At 41.1% G+C, this 18,005-nt stretch overlaps 3 protein-coding genes across 3 annotated transcripts; 2 read left to right on the top strand and 1 right to left on the bottom strand.

Annotated features, from left to right (window-relative positions):
- The first annotated feature begins 1,599 nt into the window (after positions 1-1,599).
- LOC101466560 (uncharacterized) lies at positions 1,600-5,649 on the top strand. Its single transcript, XM_004538113.5, has 3 exons — positions 1,600-1,849; positions 2,111-2,214; positions 2,641-5,649. The coding sequence occupies exon 3, from the start codon at positions 2,659-2,661 to the stop codon at positions 3,940-3,942; it is 1,284 nt and encodes a 427-aa protein (XP_004538170.1). The 5' UTR covers positions 1,600-1,849; positions 2,111-2,214; positions 2,641-2,658; the 3' UTR covers positions 3,943-5,649.
- Positions 5,650-6,543: 894 nt separating this feature from the next.
- Positions 6,544-11,601, top strand: tmem119b (transmembrane protein 119b). The gene is made up of 2 exons (XM_024803234.2): positions 6,544-6,700; positions 8,633-11,601. Exons 1-2 carry the CDS (start codon positions 6,698-6,700, stop codon positions 9,494-9,496), a joined length of 867 nt encoding a protein of 288 aa, XP_024659002.1. The 5' UTR covers positions 6,544-6,697; the 3' UTR covers positions 9,497-11,601.
- A 781-nt stretch (positions 11,602-12,382) lies between these two features.
- On the bottom strand, positions 12,383-14,801 carry LOC143419506 (iron-sulfur cluster assembly scaffold protein IscU-like). Its single transcript, XM_076886486.1, has 5 exons — positions 14,643-14,801; positions 13,532-13,645; positions 13,242-13,352; positions 13,053-13,131; positions 12,383-12,956 (listed from the first exon to the last, which is right to left on the bottom strand). The coding sequence occupies exons 1-5, from the start codon at positions 14,742-14,744 to the stop codon at positions 12,865-12,867; spliced, it is 498 nt and encodes a 165-aa protein (XP_076742601.1). The 5' UTR covers positions 14,745-14,801; the 3' UTR covers positions 12,383-12,864.
- Positions 14,802-18,005: the final 3,204 nt, after the last annotated feature.

Here is an 18,005-nt window from a genome sequence, read left to right as displayed (position 1 = left end):
AGTGAGTGAAATTCTTGTGGTTAATCAGTCTATTACTTTGAGTTAATTAATTGTTAATTAATTGAGCTTTTGGATGGTGCTTGCTTTATTTAGCATCCACCCTATGTCTAAATATGCGGTGTGATTAAAAAGTTCTGGAAATGAGAATAATTCTCATACAAATCAGAAACCTTAACTGATTTCAATTTGAAGGTCATTTCTCTAGACGGCAACAAACTTGTTTATTTCAAACTGACCCCAGTTTCTCCAACTGTAACTTTGAAGAGTCCAGCATTTCCAGGAACAAGGAGTAAGGTCAAGAGCGTACGCATCATCTTTTAATACAATTAACAGGGTCATGCACTGTGAATTTCAACACTGGCTGTCAGTGCGCCCTGAGTGGAGGGCAGGGCATTCAGAAGGAAACAACCTTAGTTGTTGTGCAGACCAGCCCACCATTGTGCCCAGGAAGTGAGCTTTTTTCATCCACAACAAAACCACCTTAAACCTACTTTCCAAATCTGCCTCTCTGCGGCTTTGGCCACTTCTTGTTAGTAAAGCTGGAGGCTTACCATTATGAAGAGGCACGGGTACAAGAGGCCCATAACGTATGCATAGTGGCAAAAACAGTACGAACACTTAAAATGGTCCAGAGGTGACTATTAAGGAGGTATCAGCCAGATAAAAAACTAGGGTTTTTTTTTTAGTTTTTTTGGACTGATTTCCAGGATTTTCTTTTTTTTTCTTTAAACACACCTGGTATGATCACTGTTGGCTCCAGAAAAAAATTTATAAATAAAATAAAGCACTGGTTAAAAGCATGGTGCTACACTTCAGACAGCTGCTGCTCAGGCGTTGGAGCAGCTGATCAGAAGGCTCCCACAGTGTGCATGTCGAAGTTTCCTCAGCAATTAGACGTGTTTGTATTAAGTCGAAAAAGCACTACACAAGTACAGTGTATGGCCATGATTGGACAATTTTGAGTCTGATCTAGAAGATACAGCTGCACAGCTTTAGTCTTAATATTTCTTCCAAAAAATCCAACAAGAAAAAAGTCTGTATGCAGTTACAGTTTTACTCAGTGAATTTTCTCATCTAAAGCAGGTTAACAATATCTGACAGCACTGGCACCTAGCTATAAATATCCACTATACAATAATAGAAGACAAACTGTAGATATTGACAGTGAGATTTAGCCAATATTGATGGATTATTTTAAGCCACATGTAATCATCTAACTGCTCAATGTTTTAGATAAAGAGCTTCGTTGCATGATCTGTGTAGATCTATGTTGTCAGTTTTTCAATTTGGTAGTTGTATGTGTGTGTGTGTGTGTGTGTGTGTGTGTGTGTGTGTTTGTTTGTTTGTTTTGTTCACTTCTTGGCAACGGAACAAAAAAAAATCTCATTTTTGTGTCACTGTCTTTTAAAGCTTGCGTTTTGCTTTTTTTGTAGCCACATCTCAGTGTGACTCACCAGTACAGGAAGTGACAGTTATCATTTCCACAGAAGATGAGCATTTCAGTTTCCCCAGCGTGCAAATGTGGGTGTCCAAGCTTCTTGTGAGGTGACTGTTACAAGGTGACAGGCTTTCAAATCATAAGACACCAAATCAGGTATCCGTCTATTACACACGATCCATCCATCGTATATACGTTTATATGTAACTTTGTGTCCTGTCGCTGTGGTTAACCATGATATGCGCATGACATGTAGCTTTAAATCTTAGACAGAAATGTGACCATAGGGTGACATGCGGGAAGCATCTGAGCAGTTTGCAGAACTGAGTACTTCCTGTTACGTTAGATGAAGTAGTAATCAGACTGGCCAAAGAGCAACAACTGATCCATTCTGAGCTTTCCATCAGAAAGGTAAGACAGATCTTCTGCTACATACCCGATTATAGCTGACAGGACTTGGTTATGTCTTCAAATGTTATTTTTTATAAAAATGATAAAAACGAAACAAGGTTGTGAAACGGTTTGCCTCCTGGCTGATGCAAGCTTAAGCTGTGTGCTTCAAAAGGAACTGTCTGTATCTGAAAACATTACATAGTGCCGTGTTGGGTTTTTCAAAAAAAAAAAAAAGTGTGAACATTTCCTGTTTTCTTTTATTCTCTTCTTTCTGTCAAGCACCTACAGTCAGTACTGCGAGACTGTCCTCTGAGAGTGGCTGAAATGAGCTGAACTTTTATCACTTTTCGTCCTCACCCGTGCTCTGTTCCACCTGCAGACAGGTAAGACACGTCCACTGCTGTGGTTAAACTTTTCTGACTTAAGGATCTACCGCTTATCTCGTTATGTTTAATGGTGCCAGATAAGTTCTGGCACAGGAGTCCAATTTATCAGATTTTATTTCTCTCTACATATTTTACATTTTGGTTTGTTTTTTTGTTTTTGTTTTTTAAAGATTAGAATTTTCTCTGACTGAAAATACAAAATGTGAATCCTCTGTCAGTCTGCTTAAAAGTTTTCACATTTAATATTCAGTGCTATACTTTTGAGTTTTGGTGTGAACGTAAAGCAAAGGGTGTGGTGACAGACACATGATTGCCTCATCACACGATGTAACTGGTACACTTGACACAATGATTTTTCCTCCCATGTATCTTTTTTCCATGTATCTTTTTTTTTTTAACTTTTAACTTATTCTGCAATTTCAGATTTGGTTTAACGCAGCTATGACACTCCTCGCCATGAAGACATTTCCAGCCTTTTTATGGGGAATATTCATCGTGGCTGCTTCCACCCCAGAAACCAGTGGTTCTACCTACACTGTTGAGCCCAACAAGACAAGCGCCCAGCTGACAACTGCACTTGCGTTTCACAATAAAACAGATTCACACCCTGCAGTGTGGGGAACAACTCACAGACCTGCAGCTACTACTGTTTCTGCAGCGGCACAGAGCACAGTGGTAACCACAGTGGAAACTAGCGCGGCAGCTATCAGTAACAAAACTAAAAGCTCCATTGACAGTGTAGTCACTTTGATTCCTACAAGCCCTGCAGCAGCAGTCCCAAGCAGCTCCGCTCCGCAGTTACTTCATACCTCCACAGCTTTGATTGAAACTCAACCCACCCACCAAGTGACCATGAAAGAAACAACAACACATGCAGAGGACGGGTCCCATCCACAGTCAACCACAGCGCCAGACACCACTGCTCCTGCAACATTCTCATCAACAGCAGCTGTGTCTTCTCCACAGCCCACATCCATCACTGAGTCTGCAATGACATCAGTGTTATCATCCACTTTCTCTTCTGAGAAATCTACTGCAGCTCCAGGCACTCAGAACCTCAGCAGCCTTTCAGTTTCTACTGCACGCCCATTGACGGCAGAGTCGATCTCAGAGACAACACGTGTGCCACAGGTGTCCACCTCTTTGCCCCCCACAACAGCCAAGACACTGAAAACCAGCCCTGAGATTTCATCTGCAACTCAGTCCGTTTCTGCCTCGAGTTCTTCTATCTCCACACAGTCAAATGCTACCTCTACGTCAACTGAATCTCCCAACTCCACCATTGCAATAATCCCGTTCCCCCGTAGGCCCACGGTGTTACCACATCCAATAACTAAGCCAGCCCCAGCTACTAAATCGCCACACGGTGAAATCTCAAAATCAACCCCCAGCACCGAGGTTCAACCCTGCTTGACCCAGAACGTGGTGAAGCAGTGCCTCATTGTCATCGCCTGCCTGGCTTTGGTGTGCACAATCTTTATCTTTACTACCATTGTCCTCTGCGCCAAACTGTCATCGAGGAAGCGCAAGCGCAAACCTCAAAAGGAAACGGAAATGATGTGCATTTCTGCTCTGCTGCCCGAGAGGAGCTACAACTATACGAGACAGCACAATCCGGTGCCCAATGGTGTCCTGGTGATGCCAAGGGCTGAAGACAGCGATGACGAGGTGGGAGATAATCTGACTCTCAGCAGCTTCCTTCCAGAGAATGATCGCTACGTGTAGATGGATTTTACTATGCTTTCATCTGTTTGCTATCAGTCAGCATGGAAATAGCTGCTTTTTTAATAAACTCCTGCTTCCCCTTTGATATTACTGGTTTTGCTTCAGTACCTGCCGTATTTCAGTGGAGGAAGAGAGAAACCACAAACAGACAAACATTCACGGTTTCATGTGCAAGTGCCTGTAACTGCATGTGGTATTTGACAAGGTCTGTGCTTTTTGCATGACTTTAGCCTCCACAGGATGAAGAGTGATCAAAGTTTGTTTTTTGTTTTTTTTTCATCCGGAGTTGAGCCCTGCTGGTATTTCACTTTACGACAGGGGACAGGAAGACTTGCTGTGCAAAGGGATATTATTGCTCTGTTCAGACACTGTTCAGTTTACAAGAACTATCCAGGTGGCTGAACGCTTAAAGGGACAGTTCAGCCTCAAGTCAAATTTACATGTTGTTCTGCTGGCCTGTAGTGCTATTTGTCCACCTGATGTGCCGGTGTTTGCAGATATTTACTGTAGAGTTGCCTTCCTTGTCTTGAATATACCAGAACCAGGTTACAACTGACTTCTGCTACTCATTGCAAATTTCCTTTTTCAAGAAATCATCCTCAAATGGTGTTGTGAGCAGTTTTATGCAGGAACTATGTCTTTTCGACCTAACTGCATCAGCCAGTCAAAAGCTAATATCACACCTCAGCTAAGGGGGGAAACAATCGGTGTTTACATCCTGTCACAACGTCGTTGTGCAGTGGCACACTTCCTTCTGCAAAGTGATGCAATTGGCTGGTGCACTTTAGAAAAAAGAAAATGTAACCACACAAAACTGCTCGTTATGGTGGATTTATTTTCCATAAGTGGGTTGTTATGATTGATAAGAGCCAGGGAGGTTTCAAAGACAGTTTTTGAAGCTGTGAGCACCATAATTTTAATATCTAACACCATTATATTAAATAAAAAAAGTGAGATAAGAGAAAAAACAAGAGATGGATGGATGGATATCACCAATTTTGTGCAATTCACACCAAAAGATGAGCAGATACATAGATGGTTGAACGCTTGATGATGTAATGACCCTCTTGTCAGTTTGTCTTGGTAGGTCATGTGACCCTGGCATGGAGCTAACATGGCTTAGTTGTAGGGTTTTCATTCATCAGGGGCTGATTGTGGCATATAAGGAGCAGTCCTGGTGACTCTTTGTGTCCTGTCCTCTCCTCTTCTGTATGGACTCCCTGCAAGCCTGTAAGAAAATAGGATCACCCGACTAGGCCACCTTCGGTCCACATGTATCACATGACCTATAAAAACAAACCAACATGGGGGTCGTCACAATGCACAAAACTAATTTCATGTTGTTTAAGTGTGTGTGAAGAGATCTACTTTCTGATAATTTATTAAATAAATGTCTTTGTTAACTTTAACATTTTAGTAACTCTTCAGGTTAAGAGTCATAATGAAAAAAAGAATAAAACATTTCTGCAAACTTAGAACTGATCACTTCTCAGTGTAGAAGTTAAACATATTCTGTGGTTCTCTCATGACAACAAAAGTTTGAGGAACTTATCTGAAAGATTTCCTCAAAACGATTATGCCTTGCAATCCATATTGTGCTTAGTGTTATGAATATTTTCAACATTAAAAGTAGCCTTTTTAATAAAAAAAAAAACTGTCTGTAAATTTCTAAACAGTCAAAATAGAAATAAACTTTCTGTGATCTCCGTCAGTGCCCTCGTTTATGAAAGCCCTCACAAAAAAAGCTTTTTTCCTGCTCCTGACTGGATCTCAATTTCACTTCCTTTCCTGAGAAAAGAAAACAATTCCCTGAATACATATTAGGGCCATGAGACCACATTTTTTTCTCTCTCTTTTTAAATTTTCCCCCGACATTTACAGACGTCGGTGACTATCAACAGAGCTGAGGCAAATGTAAACCTGGAGGATGCAGGAACCCATCGCACGCTCCTCATGACCATATAAAGCTACGTTTGTCGTGAGCGATCAAAAGCAAAACAGACATGCAAGAAAAATGCAATCACTCAAACAAAGTCACACTCTCTCCCTTAAGTGGTCTCACACACATACATACACACACACACGCTTTAATTGCTCGTCTCTGGATAAAATGCTCCACATTCTCCAGCGTGTGGCCTTTACCTTCCCCCTTCTCTTTGCTGTCCACACAGGAACCATTAACCTTTTCCTGCATTGGCAGATCACTCATACAAGCTGCTCTCTGACTCTTTTTTTAGCCCCAGAGGTTTGCTGTTATTCATCAGTGTGAGGGACTAAGGGGGTAAAACGAAGGAAAGGCTGTCAGTCAGAGGCTCTGTTTTATTTTTAGAGGGTTTATTTATTTGTGATGCTTTTATAGCTCTTAAGAATTAATTTTGTTTTGTGGAATTGGCTTTCCACATCCACTGAGCCAAACATCAGAGTGGAGAAGAGGTCCCTGCCCCCACAGCACATTATAAACTCCCACATAACAAGAACAATCTGTGTGCAGGCCGGAGAGCTCAGACACTCTCGGGGGAAACTGGAGGGGGAGGAGAACAGTGGATAGGCAGAAGGAGGGATTTCTCCTCATGGTAAACTGCTTTTTTTTTTTTTTAAATACCCAGACAAACCTCCACACTGAAACCTGAAACTCGCGGAGGGGGCGTGCTTCACCGAGCATTCGCCGCTCTTTGCTGTGCTAAGTTCACTTTTTTCCAGTCTCATCCTCCTCATTCTGAGGGCTTTTCAGCAGACAGCTCTTCTTCTGCAGTGGATGGTGAGTCAAATGTGTCATTTCATAAGGTTTTGTCCTTAAAATTCAATAACAGCATCTTGACACCTTGTTTGACAGCATCATGATAGAAGGATTCAAACTCAGGAATTAGGAACATGATAATAAAAAAGTAGAGACAAGGTTCAGATAAAAGTTTTCGACATTACGTTTGCAAATAAAATAGTCGCACTTGTTAAATCTGCTGAGTGAAGATTTGTGTGTGCTTGTGACCTCCTTCTGTGCGTGTTACTGTGTCAGTGTATATTAGGTCCAGGGTGAGCAGGGTGATTGATTTGGGAAAAAAGAAAGAAACAACAACATCAGAACCCGTTTCCCAGACTTTCATGTCTCGCAGCTTGCACACAGATGGCGCAGAAAGATTTGGGAGACAGACTGAGGACGTAGCTTAGTGTGATCAAAGTTCTGGTTGAATTCTGGTTGTTCGGTTAAATTAATCAAGTTGCAAACACACATACTATTTATACTTCTTGTTGTAGAAAGCCATGTAAGATACTTTTGGTTATATCTGAGCAGGAAGTTTTCCTGCTAAATCAACACCTCTCGGGTTAATGATACGCTCAATATAATTTATTCTAATATGTAAAAAGGTGTAGTAAAAATTGTAATTTGTAGAGATTTGGTTAATTTGCTTGAGATATAATTCTATGGTCACTTCTTTAGATACACATTGCTAGTACTGGGTTGGATGCACTTCAGGGTTTTCATGGCAGAGATTCAAAAAGGTGCTGGGAACATTCCTCAGAGATTTTAGTCCATATTACCATGACAGCACACAGTTGCTGCAGCTGTGTCTCATCCGTGATGTGAATCTTCCATTCCACCACATCCCATCGAGATCAAGATCTGGTGACTGTGGAGGGTATTTGAGTGCAGGGAACTCAATCTCATGTTTAAGAAACCAATTTGAGATGATCTGAGCTGTGCGTTATCCTCCTGGGAGCATGTGGGCATAAAAGGGATGGAGATAATCAGCAACAAAAGTCAGGTAGGCTGTTGCATTTAAACGATTCTCAGTTGGAACTATTAGGTCCAATGTGTGCCAAGAAGCCGTCAGCCTAAGCCATTGATGCAAGGCAGGATGGATCCATGCTTTCATGTAGTTTATGCTAAATTCTGACCTTAACACCTGGATTTCATCAGACTAAACAATGTTTTCCACGCTTGTCTTCTTGTCTGGTGTCGTCCTCTGCTGCTGTAGTCAGTCTGCTTCAAGAGAGATGCTCTTCTGCATACCTCGGTTGTGGTGATTTTAGTTTATTGTTGCCGTCTTATCTGTTTGAAGCAGTCTGGCCATTCTCCTTTGACTTCTGGGATTAACGAGGCATTTTCACCCAGAGAACTGCTCACTGGATAGCTTTGCTTTATTGGACCACTCTCTGTAAACCCTAGAGAAGATCAAGACCAGCCTGTCTGACACAAGCAACAAAGTCTCTTAAATCACTTTTCTTTTTTATTCTGATGCTCGGTTTGAACTGTAACAGATCAATGCACTAAGTTGCTGCCATGTGACTGATTAGAAATTTGCATTGATAAGCAGTTGAAAGTGTATGCCTAATACAGTGGCAATAAGCGTATAAGGCATAAGTATAAGTTTACATGTATTTCTTTCAAAGTGCAATTTCAACTAACCCAGAGCTGGGAGCCTTTTCTACTCTAACTTTTACTCATGACATTTAAAACAGTGCAACCAAGTGAACATTAAGATAGACAAATATAACTAATAAAACATGATCTTCTCGTTCTTTGTAAACTGTGGAATTTCAGTCATCCATCTTTGTTTTTGTTGTAAAGCAGACTGAATGTCTCAAGAGCAGCACTACTAATTTTACTTTTCTGAAAAAAAGATGTTAAGCAAATACACACAAAGCACATATTCTCTTGACGTGTGTCACTGATGTTAAGTGTTATTTACAGATTCCGAGGGGAAAAATGCCGCTCCTGATGGCCCTTCATCACATTGGTCTGTGCGTGGTGCTTTGCATCAGTAGCAGCCTCTCCACACCTCTGCCTTACTCAGATACTCTGGAGGGAAGCATAGATGAGGAAGACAACAACTACTTCACTTTCTATCTGCCTATTACCAATGTCTCCACAGAGTACCAGACCGCACCTGCCAACACAGCCCAGGAGGAAACTGACTTTCTGAATCAGCTTGTGAACTTTCTTAATGAGAACATGCTCCTCATCCTCGTTGCAGCCAGTCTCATCCTTCTCGTCTTCCTTATCATCTGCGGGGCAGTTTTCATGAGCCACAGACGCAAAGTCAACGCTTACTATCCTTCCTCCTTCCCCTCAAAGATGTATGTGGATGACAGGGACAAAAGTGGAGGTGCTAAACCCTTTAACGAAGTTCAAGAAAAAGCTTCCCCGGGGCAGGAAAGCGAGCCAGTGGACTCTCACAAGCAGCTCCAGGCTGACATTATGAGGGCTGCCAAGAGCCTGCGCGCTCCAAATAAATCTGTTGATGCTGCAGAGAGAAGCGATCCCAGTCAGAAAGTAGCAGACCACAGTCCCGAGGACAGCTCAAAAGCAGATGACAGCATCCTAGACCATCAGCTCCCAAGTCTCCCAGAGGAAAATGAGCTGAGCGAGCTTTCCGACAGTGAGGCCACCACCACAGAGGGCAGCTCAGAGCCGAATCCTCCTGAGCTGCCTCGGTCAGAGGAAGTTGATTCACAAGAGCCTTTGACGGGCAGGAGTCCGCGGCCCTCCTCTCTGCACATTCACAATGACTCTGCTACACTTCAGCTCATCGCAGGAGAGAAAACTGCCTTCTAAGAAATCACATTTTTGCAGAAAACCAAAGATTTCTGCAGGATTTTATTTGAGGAAATGCAGAGAAGTTACTAAAGATACAGCAGGCAGAGTTGAAGATGATACATGATACTCTCTTTATGCACCTTTGTACAAGTTTCACAGTACACAAATAGTGTTAGTATTTTTTGTGTTCCTGTGTTTGAATTTAAACATCTCTGCTGGTAACAGTAGGTGGTGTGGTCCCAATTACTCTGCGCTTCTATGCAGAGGTGTGGACTCGAGTCACATGACTTGGACTCGAGTCAGACTCGAGTCATTAATTTTATGACTTTAGACTTGACTTGAAAAAATGTTCTAAGACTTGTGACTTGACTTGGACTTTTACACCAATGACTTGGGACTTGAATTGGACTTGAACCGGTTTACTTGAAAAGACTTGATATTTTACCCCAAATATAAAATTTAACATGCATATTATATAGAGATTGAAAATGTGACGTCATTCACGGGTAGAACCGCAAAGGATTCTGGGAACTCGTGGCAAGTGGTACTAGCGCACGCAGGCTTTCAATTAAAATCAGTTATACAGCGATAAAAAGAAACACAAAAATGTCAAGAAGCTGTTGTATTATTAACTGCAATAGCCGGTCGCATGACAGCCACGGGAAGCCGACGGGTAAAGAGATCGGTTGTTATCGGATTACGTCGTTGAAGAGAAATTGTTCGAGCCATGTTTCCGAAGTAACAAAGACGCGACGGATGGCCTGGATTGCAGCCATTCAAAGACCAAATATAACGTCCCAGAACACTCCAGCTCACAGGTTAGTCTGCTCCAAGCATTTACACGAAGGTCAGTGTTTTTTAGTAGTTAATACGTCATTTTCATAACATAATTAGTGATATAGGTTACAAGCAAGTCTGGCGCTGAACAGAAATTGTCGCGCTATGCTCCTTTGTTTATTGTGCATAAATAGTGAATTGTCCTGACACAATATTGCGTTTCTCCTCTGTTATTGTGGTACATTGACAAAAACATATACTTTTATTCACAGGATAAAACAGGTTTTTTGTATCACTAATTGCCCAGTACGATTACAGCATACAGTCTTATTGTCACTGCTACATTTCTGTAACGCGTACCAGAAATTATTTCCACTACTAATTAATTACCGTTGAGCTCAAAGGTCCTATTAATAAACGGTTAAGGAATGTATATTTATGAAGACGATTTGTGAGACTGGTAAACTTATGATACGTACGATGGTCTTTACTTTCTACACGGTGCATTTCAAGGTCCTGTACCCATCCGTCGGTAAACTGTACCTGGGCTTGTTGCAGTGACCTGAAGTTACTAAACTTCATGAGTGTGTGCACTCACTCCAAGAACCGTATGATTATAAATATGCATATAAATATGCTAAGATGAGATAGCTGACTTCATCTAACTAGCAAATGTTTTCCAGGCTACGTTGGTGATGCAGTTTTTTTTAATGTGTATGATATTTTTGTCATGCGATTTTAAAGCCGGTCCTACAAGCGCATCCAAGAATAACATGCAGCTTATCTCAGAACTGTCGGTGAAAATTATTCTTGGAGCTAGGTTTAATTGAGCTGCATTTTAAAGAGGTGCAATTTCACAATTTGTGTATATTTTCTAAGTTCACTATTTTGTCATGTGTTGAGAAAAACACAGATTTTAAAATTACATGGTCTAATATTTACATTTAGCATAACTGCAACATGCTTTTTTCATATTTTTTTTAAAGATTCGAAAGGACTTGAAATTCAAAGTTTCAGACTTGTGACTTTACTTGGACTTTTACACCAGTGACTTGAGACTCGACTCTGACTTGCCTGACATTACTTGAGACTTGACTTGAGACTTGAGGATAAAGACTTGAGACTTACTTGAGACTTGCAAAACAATGACTTGGTCCCACCTCTGCTTCTATGCAAAAAAAACAAAAACAAAATTGAACAACTAGGACTCAGTTCCGTTTTTGAATTTTTAATATGAACCTGTTATGCTTTTCCCCATTTTCTGTCATATATACACTGCTACAGTAGGGTGGACTTTTATATTAAACATGTCCGGAGTTTCAAATAAAAAGTTCTCTGTGACATCACCAGGGTACACATTCCTGATAATGGCTTGTTTCAGGAAGTAGATGCATTGAGGCAATGCTCTTTAAAAAAAAAAAAAAACAAAACAAAAAAAACAGCATGATGATTTTTGACCTGCGAGTCATGTAAAGCTACTCCAGCAGACTCCAAGAGTAAAACTGTGGAGTTTTAAATTTTTCTCTTTTTAGGGTGCACGCTTAGGATTCCATACTTTTACGGAGCCCGTCTGACTGGTTTTATCACTGCACATCACACGCTGGACCGCTTAAACATGTGGGCTCGTACACATCTCAGTGGGACTCCAACGCAGCCGCCTCTGTGAAAAGCCTCCAAATTAATCAAAACGGCAATCGGACGGCATGTCGGGTCTTAACAGCCCAATAAAGCTAGTGAGTGCAGATGATGTTGAACGTCGCTGTGTTCTGCAAAGGCGCTTTTCAAAATTGTGTGCACGTAAGTCAGAGAAATAGAAAGCGGGTGTGAGGGAGAGAGAAGCTGAGACACTGAGATAAAGCGAAGCAGTCAGGATTTGTCAAGTGTATAAAACCACAATCTGGTGTGTTTTGGCTGCAGCGGATCTCAGCTGCAGAGCTTTTTTAGGTGCGTTATTGTAGCAGGAAGTGCATGGGCGTATTTGCAGGCTCTGTGTCTATGTGCAGCTTACTCAAATGGATCACAAGGATGACTTATTTAAAGAGAATTAAGAATAACCTCATTAGTTATGCCTGTATTTTTCTGTAGCTGGAGGGTCAAATGTTTAAATAATAAACAGGATTCAAAAAGTACAATTAGGGATAATTTTATTACAGACTTTTAAAGAAGCATTTGTAAATATAAGTTGCATTTGAAACTACTGGACCCCCTTTCTTTGGTTCAAGCCACTTTGCTTAATCAACAGGTCAGTGCGTTTAGAGTGCAGAGGGTATAAACAGCTTTTAGCTTTCATCCATACCTCCATCACACCTTTCAAAATAAAAAACACTCCACCTGTACAAAGCAATTTCCAAAATAAGGCTCATCTCTGTACCAACAACCCAAAACAGTGCTTATATTGTGCGTTTACGTGACAGGCTAAAAGATACAGTATACACGGTTAGAGGATCGCAGACTAATAAAAACAGCCTGGTGTAACACTGCTACAGAGGGTTGAAAGGTGGTGGGCTCGTCATCATTGCCGCAGGAAAGTGAGGTGTTGACGCTGGACTATTTCTCTTCTTGGCAGCAGGGAGCCAAACCGGGCCCAGCACAAAGCGTGAGCACTCCATTTAATTGCTGGCTCCGACTGCCTCCTGCTGGTCATCTTGTTGCTTGAGACGATAGTCAGCAAGGGCTGCCTTGATGGCATCTTCGGCAAGCACTGAACAGGAAATAATTGGAGGTTAAATGTGCACATGTGCAGAGAAGTTTGGAAAAAAGAAAAAGAAGAGCCTTGGCGTATTAAAAGAAAACTTACTGGAGCAGTGAAGCTTAACAGGAGGAAGACTGAGCTCCTTGGCGATGTCTGTGTTCTTTATCTTCAAAGCTTCGTCCACCTGAAAATAAAAGCCCACACACAGCCATGAGCGGAGAAGAACACGCTAAATATTTAATAGATTAAACATTCAAAGGAGCTGAGATGCAGGTCTGTAATGTGTTCACTCACAGATTTGCCTTTCACCCACTCGGTGGCCAGAGAGCTTGAGGCGATGGCAGAACCACAGCCAAAAGTTTTGAACCTGGCATTCACAATCTTCCCCAGGTCATCCACCTCAATCTGAGAAAAGTTTTGACTGTTACTCATGTGACCAAAAAAAATGAGCAAGAAAAAAAAAACAAACCAAAAAAAAAAAAAACCCCAAACAATCCTAATCTCTCCCATTCTTTAAAATGTATCCCTACTAAACTAACAAAAATAAACGCCTTTAAGTCACACACACTTCGTAACAAACATACCTGAAGCTTCATTACATCCCCACAGGCCGGGGCACCCACCAAACCAGTTCCAACATTCTTGGAGTTTTTGTCCAGCGAGCCCACATTTCTGGGGTTCTCATAATGATCCACCACCTTCAGACAACAGAGAGGGGAAAAGGAGCATCAGGCCAAATGCACTCTTCCTGTTGCTGTCAGAATTCAACAATCACATATTTGCAGGAAGGAAATGCCATCTATATTCAGATACAATGGTAAAAAGAATGTGTACAAGTCTTGGCATCCTTGTTACACAACTACAACTTGACTCACTTGCATAACTGACACTGGCATGAGCAGATTAGGACTGGATTTCATGGTCTACACAGTGCAAACTCTGTCCTTCAGCCCTCCTACTCTATTTCTTGCTGAGTCACTCTGACCAAGACAGTGTGAAGTGGCCGAGCATCGCAAAACCTTTTGCATTTTTCATCAGAAATTAAAGGTTTAAAGCCAGATTCCTCAGCTGATGGCTAAAACATGACCTCTTATCCAAGAAATAATTTTAATAAAAGGCATATAATGTCTAAACCTCCACAATCACCCAAAAACATCCAGCTAAACATAAATACATCACAGTTATGGCTGCCATGACCCGGTTAACCTGCTGTTGCGTCAGTACACCTTCACAGGTATCACATAACATTTACCTGACTCTAGCACAACATACTGCCACCCTTTAAAGCGCATCAATCGGATATGGTTAAAACTGTGGCAGTGGACAGCTGGTTGCAGATTAGTGACGTTATTCCAGCCTTCAGTAAGCTAAATAGCTACAATGAAACAATACATTTGTTCATTTTAACGGGCTAGCATCATGGAGGTGAAGGGTTTGAGATAACCAGCGTAAAGGCAGTCTGATGTAACTTGAAACATTTGTGCAGCCAGCTAAATATAAGCCACCGTCCTATGGTTGTCAACAAAATGCCCGAGCAGAAAGATCTTACAGAGTCGTGGTTGCCCGTGTTTAGTAGATCAGTTAGCTGATATACTCCAGGATGCTTTCAGTAGGAGTAAACATGAACCAACAAGCAGCTGCGACGCTGTAAGCCGAGCTCCCCGTTAAAGAGAAGCTACAGACTGGACCACTTACCTTCTTGTGATAGCAACACTGAGTGATGAACTCGGGAGCGGAGAGCCTCCTAGTGAGGAAAGCCAGAGGACTGAGACACTTGTTCGCCACGGTGCTCGCCATGTTGATCCAATGTCGCAGTTAAGAAAGCTCGCAGCTCAAGAGAATGGAACTACACGTCACTGACAGGAGGAGGAGCTACAATAATCACATCTGCGCATGTCTGGTTTATGCAATTTACAAAAAACGCTCTTTTGATAATACAATACAATTAGACTTTCATTTGTTTATTTTTTTTTTTCTCTTTGTATTTTAATTGATCAAATTATCTCTCTTTACGAGTCTTTATCAAGCATTTAGTAGAGGTGGGTAGATTAAGCCAAATATGGAGTGCCACAGGATTCATACTTTAGTTTATTTCTGTCCTCTAAGGTTCATCAAAAAAGAAACATGCCTGTGCAATCGCTGCTCCACTCATGCAGTCACTTTGACATTAACTAATTATAAAAATAAAGTGTTATTGGTCGTCTTGGCTGTTAGGTTTGCTAACTGATTAACAATAGACTATATTCAGACATTCAAATAATATATTCAGCCCACTGAATTGTGTTAAATACAGTGTTGGTCAAGTTACTTGAAAAAAGTAATCAGTAACTAATTACTGATTACTCCCCCAAAAAGTAATCCCGTTACTTTACTGATTACTTATTTTCAAAAGTAATTAATTACTTAGTTACTTAGTTACTTTTTAAAAACACGATTTACAACCTGAAGAGGTGATAAAGTGATAGATCTTTCAGCCCAATTCTACTTTTTCTACATAATCCATCATACAAAATGTAATCAAATGGAAAAATCTCTTTTTTTAACTTGTTTTATCAGTTTTAATCTTTTAACTTTATGCATCAAGCAAAACATTTAATTATATGCAACATTCTCTGACTTGAATAAATTAGTTTAACATTTAAACCTATTTTCTACACATTCCAGCACATAAAATAAAATATTTTTTGTGTTTTCACTCACTCTTTCAAACAGATGCAAGTAAAACACAGCAGAAAATAAATAAAGTCAAAGACTCAGCGGTCCTTTTGCTCTATTTTCACCTGTAAAGCAGGAGCAGGGTAGGCGGAGGGTTACCCTGGTGTAGGTGTGCTGCGGTCAGTTGAAGAATCCGCGCGAGTGTCTGTGAGTTTCCCATCACGTCGTAGCTACTCGGTGCTTGCTCGGAAGTTTAGGGATTTTTTTCGCTGTAAAAAGAAGTTTTCTTCCCACGCACGATGGACGCTAATGTTTTTGTCACTTTTTATGGAATCAAACTCAAAGTAAGGTCAGTACTTCCACACTTTAAACGCTGCACGCTCATACTCTCTCCCGCACTCGATATATTATCCATTGCTGATCTGCACACAGCTGCTGTCACCAACGTCGCACTTGCTTACGTCACTGTCATGAGACATTCTCGCAAAAAAAATCACGGTTTTAGTAACGCAGTAACGCAGCGTTCCTACGGGAAAGTAACGGTAATCTAATTACCGATTTTGCAATAGTAATCCCTTACTTTACTCGTTACTTGAAAAAAGTAATCAGATTACAGTAACGCGTTACAAGTAACGCGTTACTGCCCATCTCTGGTTAAATACTTTATTTTATTGGAAATGAAAAACTACACCTCAGACATGAATTCTGAAAAATTCCTGAGCCCTTTTGTGTTGACTGTTAGGTCCATTTTATTTATAGCCTAAGAAGCATTTAAATGGCAGGCGTTGACCCAAAATAGGAGACAGTCACGTTAAAAAACAAAAAACAAGTTTCAAAATACACGAAAAAGCTGAAAGGTGGGTTTTGTTCTGTTAACTAATTAATCTGTGAAGTTGAAAGAAAATGACAATGATTTAGTAGGGAGTAAAATGTGTTCAGAATTTGCTAATTGATGATGATTCATGTCATAAATCAAGACACACTGCTCTCCACTACATAAGCTGCATCAGCAATACTGGCCCTGTATTTACTTGGTATCAGATCGATACTGATATTTGCATCGCACTAGTATTTAAAGAAAACCTTTATGTTCTCCAGAGTCAAAAGATTACATTCAACTTATATGTGGGTTTTTCTTCTTGCTGCTGTTCCCTTGAGGGGTTGGCGCAACAGATCTTCCTGCATTTCACCCTATCTCTAGCATCCACCTCTGTCGTACAGCCCTCTGCATGTCTTCCTTCACTACAGCCCTGAATTTCCTCTGTGGTCTTCCTCTTTTGCTCCTGCCTGGCAGCTCCATATTCATAGAGTCCCGATCAAAAATTTAAGTCCACTTGAAAAATGGCAAAAAAAAATCATATTGTGCATGGTTGGACCTTAACAAGGTTCCAAGTCAAGCTTCAACGTGCAACAAGAAGAAATGGGAGTGAGACGAAACTTTTTTATTTATTTTTTTTGAGATATTCAGAGCTCTTCTTTGGATGTTTGCTGCCTTTTCTTCTGTTCTCTGTCAGATAGATCTCACACTGCTTCAGTGATGTTGAGGTCTGGGCTCTGGAGAGGCTGAGTGATATCCATGCTTTTACTGCATTGCCAGTTTGTTTGTGTATCACTGTTATGATGAAATATGAAGCTATTTCTAATCAGTAGTTTTTGAGATGTTACTGCTTGGTGGATTAAAATCTGAGGGTACTTTTCAGTGTTCACAGTTTTATCATTTCATTTGACAAGATGCCCAACTGGACTGTCTCCACCGCGACAGAGCCTCCACCGTGTTTGACAGATAGACACTTACTGTTGTACCTCTCTCCTGAACTCCTCCATACATGCTTTCGTTGTATTATTGTAATGTCTTTAACTTTAGGGAGTGAATGAGCCAACTGCAAAACTACAGGCCTTCAGCTTTTGGGAACAACCAACTGCTCACCAACTTTGCTACGACGATACAGTCGTTCGTTCTTTACAATGAATACTTCCCGTACTCTGTCTGTAATCTGTGTTGATTCTTGGATGCTCTTAGTAAACAAGGGTGCTAAAGAGAGGTCCTCCCTTTGGAGTTGGACAATATTGCTCGGGACAACCAGGAGCTCCTCAATCTCTGGTTCAGGGAGTGACTCAGCAATTTCTGTCCCCCTCACTTTTTCCTGTTTTCTCTGCATTCTACTTTTCTTTAAATGTGGCCTATTTGGTCCATCAACATCCGGAATTTCACTGACTGAAAAGGGCAACTCACTCAAACCTAGCTCTGACTGAGACACTCTATTACCAGACCTAGTGACGACTAGCAGACCTTCACATGCAACATGCAGATTCTTCTCTTCTCTGTCTTTGCTAATAACTCTCCAAGAATTGGCATGTCCGGGTCCAAGACAATCTGGTACTGTAAGTACGTACTCCTTTTCA

The sequence above is a fragment of the Maylandia zebra genome, linkage group LG7 (genome assembly GCF_041146795.1).
Source record: "Maylandia zebra isolate NMK-2024a linkage group LG7, Mzebra_GT3a, whole genome shotgun sequence".
NCBI lineage: Eukaryota > Metazoa > Chordata > Actinopteri > Cichliformes > Cichlidae > Maylandia > Maylandia zebra.
This window is presented reverse-complemented; position numbering and strand designations above follow the sequence as displayed.